Consider the following 17,714-nt stretch of genomic DNA (forward strand, 5'->3'; position numbering starts at 1 on the left):
GCAAAATAGGGAAAGGACTGGAGTTTAAGAATTTATCATTAACTTAGGGGGGGAATCCATGATAAAAGAGAGCATTTGGCTCAGTGCTAGGACCATCCCACGTGTGATAGATGCTGTGACATGTCTCTGCAGCACCCATCACTTGGATAGCCTCTCCAGCAGCCCCCGCTGCTCTGCCTCCTCCTTCATGCAGCATGGAGATGGTTCCCACAATTAAATTTTTTTAAAAAGGGCATTCATGCAGTGGTGCTGGAGTGGTCTTGGGGTTTGTATTCCTGTTTTAGAGCTCTACATCTCAGAAAATAATTAACAAATGAAAACACAAACATGATTTCTAGGAGTCTGGGTGGAAACAATGGTAGCTGCTGCTGCTACAAAGCTATTCTCTGATTCTGTATTGATTTACTAGGCAGAGACCTGGAAATGGGGATTCTGCAACCTGGATATCCAGGGGAACCCCTCAGCCTTGAGGATGCAGCAAGGCGAGGCTGCCTGGCTGCTTCCAAAACTGGGATTGTGGTGAATATGTCAATAACACATTCATGGATATTTTTGCAAATAAAGAAACACTGGGCAGGCTCTGGCTAAGCAAGGATAGTTCAGTAAAAGCCAGGCTGGGGAAGGATTGACAAATCAGTGCCAAGAAGTGGGGCTGTTTAGGGCTAGCCCTTCCTTATGATTTGTTTCTCTTCTTCTGGTTGTGATCTTTCAGCTGGTGAGTCAGAGAAAATTACTCTGCAGCTGAGGAAGGAGAGCAGACACAGAAACAAATCCCAGAAACATCCCCCAGGTGGAACAACATGAGCAGCTCCTGCACCTTTGGCCTCTGGAGTTTTATCTGCAGTGATGCCCTTGCCCCACTTTCCTGCCCGGTGCAGCTGCTGGAGGTTGTGACCCCCGTGTCTGTCAGCAGGATGAAATCCACACCTGCAGCCCTGCCTGTGCTCTCACAGTCCCAAATATCCACTTAAACCATCAGTAAAAAGGGATTTGAACCAAAACCAGGAGCACTGCCCGAGAGGAAGGGATGTAGGTTTATGTCCCTTTCACCTGGCACTGCCACCAAAGCAATAATTTAGAGGAGCTGGGGACATTGCTCAGGAATCATCTATCACAGAGCCCTGTTTTGTGTATCAGAACCCCCAGATTATCAGCCATGAGTTAAACCAGCCTGCAAATACCAAAGCTGTTGGAACCAGATCCTAAAAATACTACAGTGTCATGCTTTTATTTCTTTTAATTCCAACTGTTGGATGGAATTGACTCTTTCCAAGGAGTGGATGATTTGTAAACTTTCTTCAAGTAGTGGGAGTGATCTTGGGCTAGAAATCATTTCACCATCCCCAGGAATGTTCAAAAAACATGTGGATGTGGCACTTGAGGACATGGTTTTGTCATGTCCATAATGCTGGCTTGATGGTTGAACTCAAGAGGTCTTTTCCAAGCTGAAAGGTTCCATGATGATGCAGGATTTGGGGTTAAATGCTGGAACAAGTTGTCCAGAGGGGCTGTGGATTCTCCATCCTTGGAGATTTTCAAAACCCAACTGCACCAGACCGTGACCAACCTTCCCTGCCTTCAAAGTTATTCCCATTTGGATGGCAGCCTCAGTCCACAGACCTCTAGAATCTCCTTCTAACCTAAATTCTTCTGTGATTCCATTATATGATCCTTCCCAACATAAGTTTTATAAATCAGTTGCATCTTTTGAGGTTGGTGTGTAGTAAAGCCATCTGTGCTTTAAAACATCTTCAGACTGCCTTAGAATGTGAAATTGTAACAGTTTATCCTGTGCAGCAGAAGTCTGGGACAATCATTCCTTCAAACACAAATTTCAGTTGCGCATTTGGCAAAAAGCGAGAGTTTGTAATGCAAATTATTAATTCTTTAATAGGAGCTGATAGAAACAAGTAGATAAGACTTAGATCAGAAACTGTAAAGGCAGAAGGACTAAACCCCTTGATGAACACACTTCTCATTGCATTTTATTCATTTTTTAGGAATAAACTGTATAAGGAAATTCCCCCAGAGTTGTCAGAAAGCACCGAGAGCCCCAGTTCTGAAGATCAGGGCCCTGGTGAAGGTCATCAAAATGATTATTTAGGTGTGTGTGGTCAGGATGACCTGTGAGGGGGCTGGATTAGATTTTGTGCAGAAATAAAGATCCCTTTCTTGATTTTGAGGTGGAAAGTGATCTTTCCCAGTTCAGCATGGTTTTGATCCAACACAACCAGACATGGTGAAAATAGATCCTGCACATCCTTCGAGGCTCAGGCCAGACCAGGAACAACTCCCTAGGAGACAGCTTGGATGCAGCCCCTTGATCTGGAGGACTTTGATGTTGTGGGACCAGCAAGAAAAAGCTGTGGAATATCAGCACCTGGATGGGACCCTGTAATTCCTATTTTGATACTCAAACTAGGAACAATAACAATCCATTTGTGAATCCTTATCGCTGGCATGTGACATTATAACAAAAAAAAAAACCAACTAACAAATGTTGATATTGAGCACATTAATGGTGATGGCAACTCCATTGAGTTTGATTTTTTAAATAGACAGCCTTTCACTTTCCTACTCCCCTGTTGCTCCAGCGCTGCATCTCCTATTCCTTTTATATCAGTTAGAATGAAAATAATTCATTAAAATTAAAAAAGCGGGCCAAAGCTGCAGCTGGTGTAAATTGCCAGAGCCCTGTGGATGCCAGCTCGCTCCAGCTGAGATCTGGCCTCACGTAACCTCATTGTTAGGGGATGTCCAGGCAGCCTCTGCTCCCAGCCTTCCAGCCCAGCAGTTACACATGGCCTCGATTCCTCCCCTCCGAGGACAGGGATTTTAATCTGGGAACAACCTCCAGTGCACGAGGCCCCTTGCAGGAAGGCGAGGTGGCAGGAGGGTGAGCCCTCAGCTGAAGGACACCCCCCATTCCCATCCTCTTCCTCCAGGAGGGAGCATCAGGGAGAAGGTTTGTGCCATGGGATGGTGCCCATCCATATGATGTGTGTTGCTGCCACGTCACCAAGGTCACAACCACACTCCTGTAGTGCCACAGGGCATTTCTGAACATGAGCCAGCAGAGTGACAGGTGGCCAAAAAGCCCAGGGGCTTCCTGGCTGGATTATCCAGCAACAGTGTGGCCAGCAGGGCCAGGACAGTGACTGTCCACTGTGCTGGCACTGCTGGGGCACCTCCAGTGCTGGGGACAGCTCTGGGACCCTCATGACGAGAGGGACATTGAAGGGCTGCAGCGTGTCCAGGGAAGGGGATGGAGGACCAGGAGGGGCTGAGGGAGCTGGGAAAGGGGCTCAGCCTGGAGAAAAGGAGGCTCAGGGGGGACCTTCTGGTTCTGCACAACTCCCTGACAGGAGGGGACAGCCAGGGGGGTCAGGCTCTGCTCCCAGGGAACAGGGACAGGAGGAGAGAGAATGGCCCCAAGCTGTGCCACATTGTGGCATCACCATCACGTTGTGGAACCACCATCCCTAGAAGTGTTCAAGAAGTGTGGATACGGCATTTGTGGCCATGGCTTAGTGTTGAACATGATGGTGCTGGCTTGCTGGTTGGACTTGATCTTAGAGATATTTTCCAGCCTCCGAGATTCTGTGATTCTCTGGCTGGGTCTGGCTGAGATGGAGTTTGTTTTCCCCACAACAGCCCCCACACTGCTGTGCTCTGCATTTGGAGCTGGGAAGGTGTTGGTAACACCCCAATGTTTTGCCTACCACAGCATCAGAGCTGTCTCTCCAGCATTCCACCCCAACAGAAGGCTGGGCACAAGCAAAATTGATTTTTCAGATACCTACACTGATAAACCACATAATTTCAAGACCTGTTCATGGGTACTGCAATTTCACCACACCCTGTACAAGGCCAGGGGTTGAACTCAATGATCCTTGTGGGTCCCTCCCGACTCAGGGTTTTCTGTGATTCCATGGCAAAATCTGAATATAATCATTAGAATGGTCTAGGCATAGTCGACTCTCCCAAGTCATCACAACGCAGGTTTCAGCAACCTACAAGGGCCAGGAATCATTCCCAATGCTGAATATGGAGGAAGTTTCCTGGTTTTGGAGGATGAGAGAGCTCATTTCTTGCGTCTTGGCCCATTGTCCGCAGGAAAAGTGCTCAGACTGTTACAGCCTGGGATTCCTGCCCTTGGTCAGCTTGAGGCTGTGTGGGACAGGCCACCAGGACTCTTCTGCCCCCAAAGCACAGCCTGATGTGCCTGATGTGCCTTTCTGGGCTCCCAAAAGGGCTCTGACCCTTTTACACATCTACATCCTCCTCCCCTCAACCAGCCCATTGTCAGAGGCATCCTCCTACATTTCCTGGTGACGCTGGGAGCCACCTCTGTAAATCCCTCATGCCAAGGCCCAGGCACGACCCTGCAGTAGTTCACCCTGTAAAACTGTCAACACAGTCCCTGGAAATTTTGGCCAGGGCCAACTAGATGGACGTAGCCACGCAGAGTTGAGCCTTGCCAGCTGGCCAGGGACTGCTTCGCTTCATGATACAAAACCAGAGCCTCAGCCCCCAGAATCCATCCCCTGTCATCCCCATGGAGCAGCTTTTTCCACAGAGCTCAGGGTGGGTTGTGTTTTTACAGCAGGAACAGCTCCTCTTCTCCCTCCTGGTGGGCTCCTGCAGCTCTTTCCAAAGGTTATTTGACCACATTTGGTGCATTTGGCTCCTTAGAAAGGCACTCTGGCGCAGGGACAGCAGTGACTTTGACCCGAGCAGTTCGTGTGCTGCTGTGACATACGTAGTAAATAAGTGTGAGGGTAATTATACCATCAGGAATTCTGGGAACCCTGCCAGGAGGGAGGGGACAGCAAATCCTTTGTGCACTAAAAAAAAAAAAAACAAAAAAAAAAAAAAAAAACCATCACCCCAATCCCCCTCCCAACCCCAAATTAGTTCTATTTCTTGAAGCCGTGATGAGGCTTAGGACTAAAAATACACACAAATACACACACTCATACATAAAAATAGCCAACATTCAAAAAAAAAAAAAAAAAAAAAAAGCCCAAAGTTAGGCTCCTGTATATAAAATTAAGCTCTTAAATAAATAAATTAGCCTGATTTTCAAAAGCATGGAGCAGTGAATGGTTTTCACTGACATAAGAGGAAGCATCGTGTTGCTAAAGATTGAAGATCAGGCCTCAATATGGATTTTAAAGTCTAATTATAGAAGCTTGTTTGCCACCAGCTTGACCGGGAACAACAAATTTCAGGTGAAATGACATTGATTTTTTTTTTTCTTAATTCTTCTTAAGTAGTCTACACTTAACCAATGTTAGGAAAAGTTTGAAAGACCCTCAAAAGAAGTAAATAAAATAACACAAGGTAACAGATGACCTGGAATAAAACTGTTTACACCAGTTCTGTACATTGGTGTTTGGAAATAGGGTTAAGAATTATCAATGCTGGGTGAAATTTTATGTTGGTTAATTAAGTAGGTATTTATTACTTGCTGAAAGCCCACAAGGTAGAAATATTACTTTTCCCAGTTATTCTCACAATCTGCTGGCATCAAGAAGGAATGGGATCTTAGTCATTCCTTTCCTCTCTTTGCCAGATTTGGGTCTGAAGGATGCTGAAGACAGAGCACCATATTTTTTTCATGGACTGAAGGTAAAGGAAGTTCATTTACTTCCAGCTGCAAATGGTCCTTGGAGCTGCTTTGGTCACGCTGCCCAAAATTTGCCAAGGGGTTCCTGAGATCGCAGTCCCATAGGATAGGGACAGATTTGTCCTTTGGGGTCAGATTGGGCAGGGCTGGGATTTATGCTGTGAAGGAATTATTTCCACCCTGGATGGAGGATCATCAGCTGGTAGGGCTGTGCTCCACTCATATGGTGTTTAGAGGCAGGGGACAGCACTAAAAGATCTGGGGTTCGATGGCAGAAAAACTTTGAGAGCACCTTTTTGGTGCTCTCAAAAAGCACCTTTTTGGTGCTCTCTGGCTCAGTTTCCCCATCCATGGAAGAGGCACAACGCAGGTGACCTTTGCCAAAGGCTGTGGGCTCAGCAGTCAGGGAGAACTTGGTGTTTGTGCCATTGGTGCTGATGGAGACAGGATGAGGACACTGTGTCAATCCCATGAATTTGAATATTTTGCCATGCATTCTGCCTCCATGGATTGGTGTCATGTCCTCTTTCTGTGGCCAGTAAGAAAAATCTATGCTTAAACTGTGGATGGTGGTGAATCCCTAGAGATTCACCGTAAACCCAGAGATCCAGGAGAAATCATTGCAGGACATTGTCTCCCTTCTGATAATTTCTTCTTAATCTTTTTGAGTGGCCCAATGTCATTGTTGGTTCAGCCAACATGGAGGGCTGGGAAAAGTAAAGATGGTCTTAAAAATAATACAAAAGTGGAGACAGCTGTTGGGTGCAGCAGTGTGGAAGAAGCAGAGGTGTAGGAAATGTGAACTGTGGGAAGGCACTGAAAGAATTTTGATTTTTTTTCTGGAGAAAAGGAAGTTCAGGGGGGACCTTCTTGCCCTCTTGACAGGAGGGGGCAGCTGAGGGGAGTTGGGCTCCGCTGCCAGGGAACTGGGACAAAATGAGAGCAAACAGCCTCAAGTTGCACCAGGGAAGGTTCAGGTTGGACATGAGGAAGAATTCCTTCAGGGAAAGGGTTATCAGGCATTGGAAGTGGCTGGTCAGGGAGGTGGTGGAGTCATCATCTCTGGAGGGACTTAAAAGCCATGTGGATGTGGCACCTGGGGACACAGGTTGGTGGTGGCCTTGGCAGTGCTGGGGGAATGGTTGAATTCGATGATCTTAGAGGTATTTGCAAACCTTAATAATTCTAAGATTCTATGGAACTGTGATTTTTTTTTTTTTTTTTTTTTTTTAATCTAAACTGCATTTATTTAATTCCTGGGTGAAAGGAAGGCAGGATGCCTGTGTCACGCTGCAGCTCCCGGGGTTGGGGTCTTCCATGGAAATGCCAAGTGCAGGTGGTGGATTTGGGCGTGTTGTGAGAGCAGGTGCTCCACGGCCATTTCCGTCCCACTCGGGGTCTGCTGTGGATGTCACATCAGTGTCACCAGAGTCGTATGACTGGCGTAGCATTTTCTCGAGTGTCGAGCCCCATCTGGTGGCTTTCCTGCGTTATTTTTTGTGTGTCCTTGCAGTCCTCTTTCGGGATTTTTCGCCTCCTGTGCCAGCCAGCTGCGAGCGGGCAGGAAGGACGAGATGCTGGATAAAGGACAGGGTTCGCAGAGCTGCCTCTGCTTCTCTCCCAGCTCCCCGTGCCTGGGTGTAATTCGGAGATCCGGCGGCTGTCCAGGCTCACGTCCTTCCCTCCCGCTCTCCCCGCCTGTGCAGTCTCGCCCGAGTGGCAGGGGATGATCTAATCGTTTTGGCCAAACCCCAGCTTGTGCCGTGAGCCCCTCCCAGAGCCTCCAGAAGGCGCTTCATCCCGCTGCCGTGCTGGCAGCGGAGCTGGGACAGATGAACAGTCCCGGGAGGGGACATTTCCGACTATTGACTGGCTCAGACTGCTTCAGGGTCGGCATTAGGTGAAACGGTTCCCATCCCGAACGAGGTTACAGCCACCGCTCAGGAAGAGAAGGAAGAAGACCCAATGATAGATTGTTGATCCTTAGAAGTGTCCAAGGCCGGGCTGGACAGGGCTTGGAGCAACCTGGAATAGTGGAAGGTGCCCCTACCCATGGCAGGGGGTTGGAACAAGATGATTTTCCAACCCAAACCATTCTGGGATTCTGTGATATCAACAGGCATTAGAAAGGACTCTGATAGGGTTTTTTTCTTAAATGCCATGAATCCTGAGACAGAGGCAATGGTAGAGCTGTGCCTGCCCGTGCATGAGACACCTCCTTGTACTCCAACATTGCCCAAAGTCTCAAAGCTGACCAGTGACAAACTGTGGCCTTTCACACCTGTGGATCACACATGTGCTGCATGTGAAGGTGGTGTCTCGTTGCTCCACCTATGATGAAATAGGGTCAAATCATAGAATCACAGAATATTCTGAGCTGGGAGAGACCCACAAGGATTGTCAGATTCTAATTCCCGGATGACTTCCAGAATCCCACAATGAGCCTGAGAGTATGGTCCAAACACTTCTTGAGCTCTGGGATCTGTGAGAGAAGCTCCTTACCAGAGTGCTGAGGGGGTTTAGATGGTCTGTCAAGCCACTTCCAAGTGTTAGGACCAGTATTTTTCATGTGGGTTCTCTTCTTGTGATGAAAATTAGGTGAGGGAGATGTTTTCTTGTGTTTCAAAAGCATTTCCTGCTCCCAGGCTTCACATTTGGGTGGTACCAGTTAAAGTTTTCCCACCCTTGCCACACCAAATGCACTTCATTATATGGTCTTGTTCTCAGGATGGCATCCAGTTTAAGGTTGGGCTTGATGATCTTGGAGGTCTTTTCCAACATTAATGATTAGTCCCATTCTAAAAGTCCTCCTCAGATCTGACAGGAGGGAGTGGAAGAACCCTGTGTCCCCAGAACCCCATTCCCCCACAAACAGATTTTGCTGCGACTCCAACGTCTCACGCCCAGCTTTTCCCTCCTGTTCCCTGCAGGTATATCCGAACAATGTACCTGGGGATCCAGAGCCAGAGGCGGAAGGAACACCAGCGGCGTTTCTACTGGGCTATGATGTACGAATATGCAGATGTAAACATGCTGCGCCTCCTGGAAACGTTCCTCGAGAGCGCCCCTCAACTGGTGCTACAGCTCTGCATAATGATCCAAAAGAACCGTGCAGAAACATTACCATGTAAGTGGCCCCCTCTTCCCCACCTTTCCAGCCTCTCCCCTCTGCTCCCAGTGCCCAGCAGCTGATGGATGTGTTGCTCACTTCCCACCCTGGCTGGGGGCTGCCACTTTGGGACAAATCTCTGCTGCGTTCGCTGGGTAAAATTTTTGCTCGTTCCTCTGAGGAGAAAAAAAAAAAAAAAAAAAGTCAGTGTCAAGGAAAAGATGGGATTCAGCTCTTCCACCCCCAGCTCTTCACGGCCCAGTTCAGGCTAAAGGAATGATGGTGGTGTCAGGAGGAGGCAAGCAGGCTCTGCTGCTGTGGCACCACTCGTTTGTCGCTTGGCACTGGGCAAACACAAACATTCCCTGCCTCAGTTTCCCTCCTTACATAAGTCGGGTGATAAAACTGGCCAGATTTGAGTTTGTGTTGTGAGGACAAATGGTTCAATGCCTATGCAATGCTCTGATGGCGTTAAAGTGTAAAAAAGGGGGGTTTTAACAGCTAAATGCTGTAGGGCCTTTTCTAATGAGTGCCCAGGAATTAAGGTCTGTCATTGGTACCATGGTTCTCACCAAGCCCAGGAAAAGAGAAGGGGAAGGCAGGGGAGAGGATTGTGTAGGGACAGGGATGTAGTGGAGGTTTAATTGGAAAGGCAATTAAATGATGAGATGAGGCTTGGAAGCCGCCACAGGGAATATTTTGCCAATTCTGATGTCCGCCACTGCTGTGATGTGCTGAGCATGGGGCATCTGTCCCAGCTGAGAGGGACACGGCCCTGTCCCAGCCCTGGCATGAGCAGCTCTCCCAGCCCATGGCCATGCTGGCAGCCTGGGGGTGACCAGCCTGAGGGACAACCACCCTTTCCAAGGACCAGCAGTGGAGCTGCTTGGTTATTCAGCCCCTGTTCAGTTCGTGCACCACGGGTGGCACTCAGCTTCCCAAAGACAGCCTGGCTGGGGCCTGTCATTTCTCAGAAGTTTTTGGAGCTGAGGTGGGAACTGAAATTGGAATTTGCTTTGGGGTTAAATTTTGCTGGTTTTGCCAAGGTCACCAGTATCTACAACATCAAGGAAGGTCAGCCACTCTCCTTTTCCTCTGTATTTCCAGCATGTCCATCACAGTTGTTTATAGAAACCTCCCTCCTCCTATTTATGCAGTCTTTTCTTGAAACCTCTCATCACGAGCTCTCCAGGCCTCCAAAGTGCTGACATGATGAATATGCCTTTCTACAACTCCTGCTAGAATGGCTCACATTTGCCAGCCCCCTTTTCCTGCTGCTTCCAACGTTATTAACCCGACTGAAAATGCAGAAATCACAACCCAGGAGATTTGCCAGGGCGTTCTGCAGATTGTTGGACTCGCCGCAGAAAGCGCCGGGTGAAGTTTGTTGGCCTCTGTTGTGCTGCGAGTCAGACAACGCGGGAGAATAATCCCTCCAGGCTTTCAAATCCGTGGCTCTTCCACTTTGCCACTTCCAGGCACGGCAGCCTAATCCACTGAACGAGCTGCATCATTTTTCCAGCATCCCCCTCCCCTCCCTTCCTCGGCTTTGCAGTTCCACTGCTCCTCCAGCGCGCCGAGCCGGCTGCGCTCTCTTCCAAGGCAGCGCACGTCCCTGCCTGCCTCCCCGAGCCCTGGAGGGCTCTTTGCTTGCCACGCTCCAGCAGCCGAGCTCGCCGGGTCCCCAGTGCATCCTCTCCCTGCCTCCCTCCCCGCCTGTGCCAAGGATGCGGGCGCTGATGGATGAGAGCAGCGGAGCTTGCTCAGCGCTCCTTGACTCCGGTGCAAGGTTTCCTAGAGCTCCTCCATGCCCGTTCAGTCCTCTCTTCCACCTCCTCCTCCTCCTCCTCACGGCCGGTCCATAATTATATGAAAGCAAATTAAATGCTAAGAGGAGCCATTGTGAAAGGGACCATCAAGGATTTTCACTTAAAGCAGGCGAAAAGCAAAGGGAGATGGATACTGTTCGGAAGGCAGTGTGTTTAAAAATCAAATCAAGTCTCTCCTGTCTCATCAAGTCTGTGGGAGCATGGCTCGCCACAGGAAGGGGCCAATTCTGCCTTTAAACAGGGACAGCATCAGCTGCATCCCTGAGGAATGCACACTGGAAAAACAGCCCAGGGAAGGGCTTAAAAGCCCAGGTACAGCCCCTGCTGATGTGTCCAGGCTCCAGCTGCTTCCGTACATCCCCCACAGACTCTTATGGATTTCATTTAGTGCCAGACCAGGTCAGTTCACCATTTCCTGTGGCACACATCCCTCCTCCAAGCCCCAGCCCTCCCTTCTCTTTAGATTGTGATGCCAAGCCGAAGCTCCACTTCTCCCCAAACAGGTCAACTTCTGTTTAAGGAGCTTTAGAAAGGGAGTTATTAGAATGGCTATCAGGAGGTTTTGCTTTTGTCTCCTAATTCCTGTGTTAAGAGAGCTGTTGAGGAAAGAAGAGTGAACGCATTGGAGGTCTTTACTCAGACCCAGAGCATCTCCTCCAAAGCATTTCTGCAACACAGCATGGTGGTAGAAAGGGTGGTAGAAAGGTCTGATCTTTGAAGGATGAGTAGAAAGGGATACAACCAGGAAAATGCTTAATTTCCTGGGTTTCAATCTTTTGGGTGGGTGAAAGAAAGAAAGAAAGAAAGAAAAACCTCATAATGCCTTGCAAGAACTATTTCACCATGAGAGGTACCTGTGTGAGAGGCTTGGGTGGGACCTGTGTCTGTTGTTCCTTCAGCACTCAAAGAACGGAGAGGTTTCACCCAAAAGTGAGAATGTCCATCAGCAGAAGTGCTGGAGCTGGAATTTGAGGTCAAGACCCAGCCTCAGTAAAGCTGGGGACAAGACCCAAGCTGGGATTTCATGAGAGTCAGGATTCATTCCTTCATCATATCCCCAGCAAAAGGCAGAGCAGATCCCAGCTTAGCTGCCCTTGTCTGAGGAACAACAGAAAAAAAATGAAAGAGAAAAGAGGTGAGAACTCTGTGTACTCCACCAGGTGGGCAGTGGAAGGCAAATGTTGAGAGCCTGAGCTGGAATTCTTTTGATGGTGGAGCAAATGGAGCAACATCAGCTCCTGAATATCCATATGGAAGGAGCTGGTGTTGGTAGGCAGGCCCTCTGTGAAGGATTCATCTGCTACAGACACAGCTGGGTGGGCCCAAAACAGAGTCAAGAGACAGTGAGGGGGAAAAGGAAGGATCCAACACATGGAACAGCTCATGTCCAAAGCAGCTGAAGGAGGTGGGATGAGATGCTCAATCAGCAGCAGCACCTTTCTCCAGGAAATCTGGTGCATTTATACCTATCACTGGGGTTAGGCTGAAGGGGAAGGGATGCTGGAGAGGATGCAGCATTGTTCCTCAGTCGCCCTAACTGTGTCTGAGGTTTAGGAGAGGATAAAAGGGTGTCCATCTCTCAGATTCCTGGGCAACAACGGCCAGAGGACTTACCATGATTTAAATCACCTATTTGCAGAGGAAAATGTAGCATTAACAACAGAAAAAGCTCAGCAACCCAGATCCTCATTCCATAATCACTCCCAGCAGATAATCCACCTCACTCCTTGTAGAACAAACCATCTTTAACCCCCTTCACCCCGCAGAGGCGCCGCTTCCTCCGCGCCAAGTGGGAAGGAGCAGATCAAACCAGCTTAAAGGAGACACCCAACCTCTAGGCACAGGGAGGTGAGAAGGATTCCAGTTTTTCTGGCATAAATCTCCTCTTAAAGAGGTTTTCTCCCACTTATTTTTTTTTTTTTTAATATGGCTTCTTTAAAGCTTAATGAGATTTAGCTGAAGCACCAACATCCTTCCACTCATGTCACAAGTTCTTTACACAAAGATTTCTGCCTGTATGAAACTGCAGTTTTCAGCACAGGGTCTCTCCCTCCAAAAAATGCCACATCTCTCCACAGATGCTGTGTCCATCTCCTCGATAACCCTGCAGTTGATCTGAAAGAGATTAGCAGCACAAGCCTTCCTTTTTCAAAGTCCTGCTGGAGTCTCTGGGATTTTGGGAGGTGTTTGCACTCTCCACAGCCCTCAAAAGTAGGCTGAAGTTGCTCATGTATTTAAGGAAAAGCAACATTACTTTAAGGGTTTGGGGGGTCATTTTATTTAAGCAGAGTGATATAAATTAGGCATTAAAATGGATTTCAGACATCTCAGCTACAGATGTGTGCTGGCTGCAGAGTTATCCTGGTGGAGTTTGCAAACCATCTTGTCCCTCCCAAAGCAAAGTCCTATTTTTTTATCATGTTCTCCCTTGTCTGTGCCACATCTGGGGCCCATTTATAATAATTTATGATTCCTTTTTGCAGGGACAAACTAAAGATGATTTTACCTGTCACTTAGTTTAGAAGACTCAGCTGGTCTGGAGTTAGAAAGGGACCTTCAGCCTGTAAGTGCTCAAAAATGTGAGTTTCAAGTGACATCAACACTGGCCTGAACATAAATGAGGATAAAATCCCTAGGTCTCCAGTGAAAGTGAAAAAAAAGACTCATGAGATCTGAAATTTCATCCTTTTCACCACTTGAAGGAGCACTCAAAGTTAGTGCAAGACCCTTCATGCTGGCCTGGGCCAAACAGGTGTGTTCAACAAAGTTCAAACAGGAATCCAAACCCCCAAACCCAATCTCTGTGACCTCACAACACAAAATTGTCCCCGTTTACGCAGAGTCCCATAACCTCATAAATAAACCAGGGTTTGTTCTACACAGGCACCAGATCCCATGGGGATCAGTGCAAAATTCCATATGGCATCTGCAGATTCGGTGTGGGAAAGTCCCGTTTCTGCAAAGCAGAAATCCTCTTCCTGACTGGTGCATTCTTCCTGAGATCCACCAAGAGAGCTTCACTGTATGACTAAATAAGTCTTTGCCTTATAAAGTCCTCAGTAACAGGAGATGGGGAGGGGACAAGATCTACCAGAGCCACACTCTGGGCTTTGGCTCAGGTTCTGAGACAGATCATGAGGAAAACGAGATGCTAAAACTTTGCCCAAAGGCAGATACTAGTTTTTCCTTTTTTCTCATGTCATTCCTTGGGGATTAAAAGAAGTGGGAGATGTCCATCACCCAGGCCTGGTTTGCTGTGACAGAAGAGGCACAAGCAGAAAAGCAGTTGCTCATTGCCATGTGGGAAAGGGACCCCACCAGTCGTGTGCTTGCTGGGCAGGGAGGATCGGGATGATCTGCCCTGAAAATTTGTCCTGACTCCACCACAGTTTCCCTTTAAATATTCACCAGCAGCCCAAGGAGGCCCAGATAGCTCTGAACTCATAAGCAGCTCGCCTGGGAGGCCACTCATATGACTCCAGTGCTCTGCCAGACTGGGGCATATGGCTCTGTTCCTGCCTTCCCCTCCTTCCCACCAAAGCCGGATGACAGGGAGCGATTTGGTGCCCTGCTGGAAAGGAGCCGCTGGTCCCCGGCCAATTCCCAGCAGCATCAAAAAGCCATCTCCACAGTTGGCAGTGGCGCTGAGGACGCCTTGCTCTGGCATGCTGAGAGCAGGCCAAGCCTGAGGCACGCTGGCATGGGACAGCTTGTCCCATCATCAGCCGTATTGTCCCAGTGCGGTGGGATCCAGGAGCCTTTGGAGCCAGGGACAGCTATTTTTTCTTTTTCCATTGGGATTTGGAGCCAGCCCAAAGAGAGACATCATCCCTTCACCCATCCCCACCTGCAGCTTCTCTGTCCACCACCTTGCCATGTCTCTGGCTCTTATTTTTGGAGTGCAGATAAAACCCCGTCTGTTCCGTACCACGTGTCACCGTCACACACAGGACACGGCACAGCCAGGAAAGATGAGTCACCATTCACGGGACAGCGCTGGCAGGGGGCCAGTGCTGCCAATTTTAGGCTTTGTCAGACTGTGGTAATCACTGGGAAGGGGTTACATCATCAGAGCACTACAACAGCATTAGCTCATGCTGTTCCCAGGAGCTGGGGGCCAGCCAGGAAACTGAGGCATGGAGAGAGGTTTGGGTTCTTGTCAAGCAGATTCCAGGCAGGAAATTCAGATTTTTTGGGTAACTCCATGGTGCAGGCTTTCTGGAGATACACCTCTCATGGGAAGTGTGGGATAAGAGCAAAGGAAAAGTTGAAAATATGATTCTTTTTAGCTTCAGGTTGCTCTAGTGCAAGATTCTTGTCAGGCATCTAGGAGAGCACAGATAAACAGGGAGCGCATAGGCTCTGGGATGTGCAGAAAAACATGGAAAAGATGCCACATAGGCTCTGGGATGTCCAAAAAAAAAAAAAAAAAAACATGGAAAAGATGCCCTGCTGGGCAGGGACTACTCTGTGCTTCTACCCCTGATGGAGGTGGAGCATTTCAGGTTGATGCAACTCAAAATCGTTGAGTTTTGAAGGAAAGAATTGTTTCACTTCAGAAACCATTAATTGTTTTTTAATGATTAGCTTGAGGTGACAGTTCTGAGTCTGGGCATTAAGCAAAATTACTGAGTCAGTAGAAATCTCCCGAAATTACTTTTGTCCTAACTGGTATTTGACCAGCCTCATGCTCTCAGTGCCCTCAGAACATCCATGTCTTTACACAGAGGGTCACTGAGGGGGGACAGCCACCACGCACAGGAGCCCCTTGATGTACATCAAGGTCCCAAAAATGTTTGCAGAAGGCAAAAAGGCCCAGGAGATAAACCAGGACAAGCATGACTTAACGTGTGGACACCAAGTTCTGACCTGCTACCTATCACATAGGTCTTTGCAGAGTGTACAAAACGTGGGAAGCAGAGGGAGAAAGAGTTTCCTGCTGTTACCCTTGGAAATCAGTGTCCCTGGTGCCTTCAGCACCCCACTACGAGACAGCACCAGCTGCACCACATCCGTTTTTGCCACTTTGTCACTCCCCCTCACAGGAACACTCTGCCAGACTCGCCTCATTGATGCCAGCCCTGTGTACTCTCCAGGAATGTTGAGACGCTCCTTCTTTTCCAGAGACCAGTCCCCTCAGATGGGATTATGCTGAGGCATTTCCACCAAAGGCCCCCTGCACAACATCAGAGGTTAATAAACCATAAGGTTACAAAGTGTGCACTGCTGACACATCTCTGGGTGGAGATCTCGTTCTTTTGACTGTAAGTGTGATCTGAACTGGGTCCCTTCCTCTTTCCCATCAGGCCAAAATCATTCCCAGAGCTGGAATGAAGTTATTTTCGTAATTGCCTGCAGGCTTTCTGTGTCCAGGCCGAGCCATCCACCAGAGGAGGTTTGCAGGATCCCTGTTTGGTGCTGTCACAGACCCTTCAAAGCATTGCCTTGATGTTGCCTGATCTCCAGGGAACAGCCTGTGGGAGTTGTTTTCAGCAGGAAGTTCCCTCACGAAGCACTGGCAGGAAATGTTACTTTCCCAGTCCTGGGACAAGTCTGTTGGGTTTCATCCCTGTTGATAAACCAAAAGACATCAGAACATGAGCACAGCCACCAGATCTTGTTCATCCTCTGCTTCAATTACCAGCACAGCCCTTGGCACATTTTTAGCCCTCGGCAGCCAACACCAACGCAAACAATTCCCATGCTTGGTTCAGGTGATGGCAAGAACAATTCCCACCAAGCACTCTGGGCCACCCTGTGTCAGAGGCTGGGACAGAACTTAGCAGTCAACAGAATTAGGCTTGGCTTAGTTGCTGATTTCTGGGTGCAGGGCCCAAATCTCCCCCAGATCTGTGCTAAAGAAAAAGTGATCCTTGTGGTCGCTCTCCAAAGCAAACAGTGGAACTCCTTGGGCTTTCCTTTCCAGCACTGAGGTGCTGCTTCCCTCTTTTACAGACTATTTTATCTCCCACTTGCAGGATTACAACATCCTTTCAACTTGTGGTAGGCAGATTTAATTCTTTCCTAATGTCTGCGGTCCTCATCTGAATTAAAACAGAAATAAAAAAAAGGAGTGACAGGATAGGGGTGCTGTAACAGATGTCAGATTGCAGTGTTGAAATGCACATATATTGTACATGTTTGTGGAGTCCTGCTGTTTCACGCCAACCATCCCTACTCATAGAAATGGCTGGGAAAAGATATGATGCTAAATGGATGCATGTGCTGTTTTTCTTAGCAAAATGTTTCTTTTTTCACCATTTCAGTGCATTCCAGTAGTTTCTTAAGGTGTGTTTCTCTTCTAAGGGTTCCTAACAGTAGAGTTCAAATATCTTTAGGTCCGAAAAATCTCAGTGTAGGAGTCTCCTTCTGATATTTTCAGGATTCAAACTGGAAGCAGCTCTGCTGGATTTGATACACTTGAAAGTCTTAGCAAAGAATTGGCCACTAGAAGTTGCAACTACCATGCCCTTCACAAAGAACGAGCTGTTGAATGTGAAATGTGATTTTTCTTCCAAGAATAGCCCCTCTTGGATTTTGCCATCTTATGCTTACCAGTTGAAGTAACCATGTTTGGGGTGGGGGCTTTTGTGCCTGCTGTTCTAGAAAGACTGTTTTAATTAGCAAAGGGACAGAAATTAAGTTCTCAGCAGGAAATAGAAATGGAAGTTTCCAGAGTTGGTTGTGCTCCTGTCATGTTGAGCCAGGTTTGTGTGACTCCCCTGCCTTCTAGCATTCCCTCCAAAGAGGGATTTTGCTCTGTTTGCACGGAGTTAAATCCTGTCCTTGCTGGAGGTGTTGTCAGAACATCCTGATGGAGCATTTCCAATGAAACCTCTTGGGGTCTCTCAAGGAGCTGCATATCCTCTTGTCTGTGGCTGTTCATTTTTAGGGGCTCAGGTGGGGTTCTTTTTCAGTGTCATTCTGAGACAGCACTTAAAGGCTTCAGATTAACGTGGATTTAACTCAAAAGTCTTTATAATTACAGTGATGACTGTGCAGAGGGCACTTCGGCCTGAAAAGAGTTGCAATTCATGCAGCTTTTGACAAAAATAGACACGAAGAGCAGTTCTAATGCTCTATTTCCAAACAAGCTAATCTGTGCCCGGGAAATCCTGGCTGCTGCTATCCCAGCACATTTCTA

The 17,714-nt window shown here is 48.1% G+C and overlaps 1 protein-coding gene and 2 long non-coding RNA genes across 4 annotated transcripts in view; 2 read left to right on the plus strand and 1 right to left on the minus strand.

The window, feature by feature from the left end:
• The window catches only part of XKR6 (XK related 6), a 165,195-nt gene that overhangs the window by 135,482 nt on the left and 11,999 nt on the right, over positions 1-17,714 (plus strand). The window contains exon 2 of the mRNA XM_054001618.1: positions 8,563-8,759. Within this exon, the coding sequence (XP_053857593.1) occupies positions 8,563-8,759 (197 nt within the window). The remainder of the gene's footprint in view (positions 1-8,562; positions 8,760-17,714) is intronic.
• LOC128820811 (uncharacterized) lies at positions 6,881-11,515 on the minus strand. 2 transcript variants are annotated; one of them, XR_008440967.1, is made up of 5 exons: positions 11,425-11,515; positions 8,841-8,917; positions 8,582-8,718; positions 7,914-7,963; positions 6,881-7,182 (listed from the first exon to the last, which is right to left on the minus strand). It is a non-coding gene; the product is annotated as an uncharacterized LOC128820811 (long non-coding RNA). The 2 variants fall into 2 exon arrangements; XR_008440966.1 differs by having other exon boundaries at positions 6,881-7,963.
• Positions 13,507-15,943, plus strand: LOC128820812 (uncharacterized). Its single transcript, XR_008440968.1, has 3 exons — positions 13,507-13,592; positions 15,616-15,834; positions 15,929-15,943. It is a non-coding gene; the product is annotated as an uncharacterized LOC128820812 (long non-coding RNA).

This window comes from Vidua macroura, chromosome 31 (assembly GCF_024509145.1).
Source record: "Vidua macroura isolate BioBank_ID:100142 chromosome 31, ASM2450914v1, whole genome shotgun sequence".
Classification (NCBI taxonomy): domain Eukaryota; kingdom Metazoa; phylum Chordata; class Aves; order Passeriformes; family Viduidae; genus Vidua; species Vidua macroura.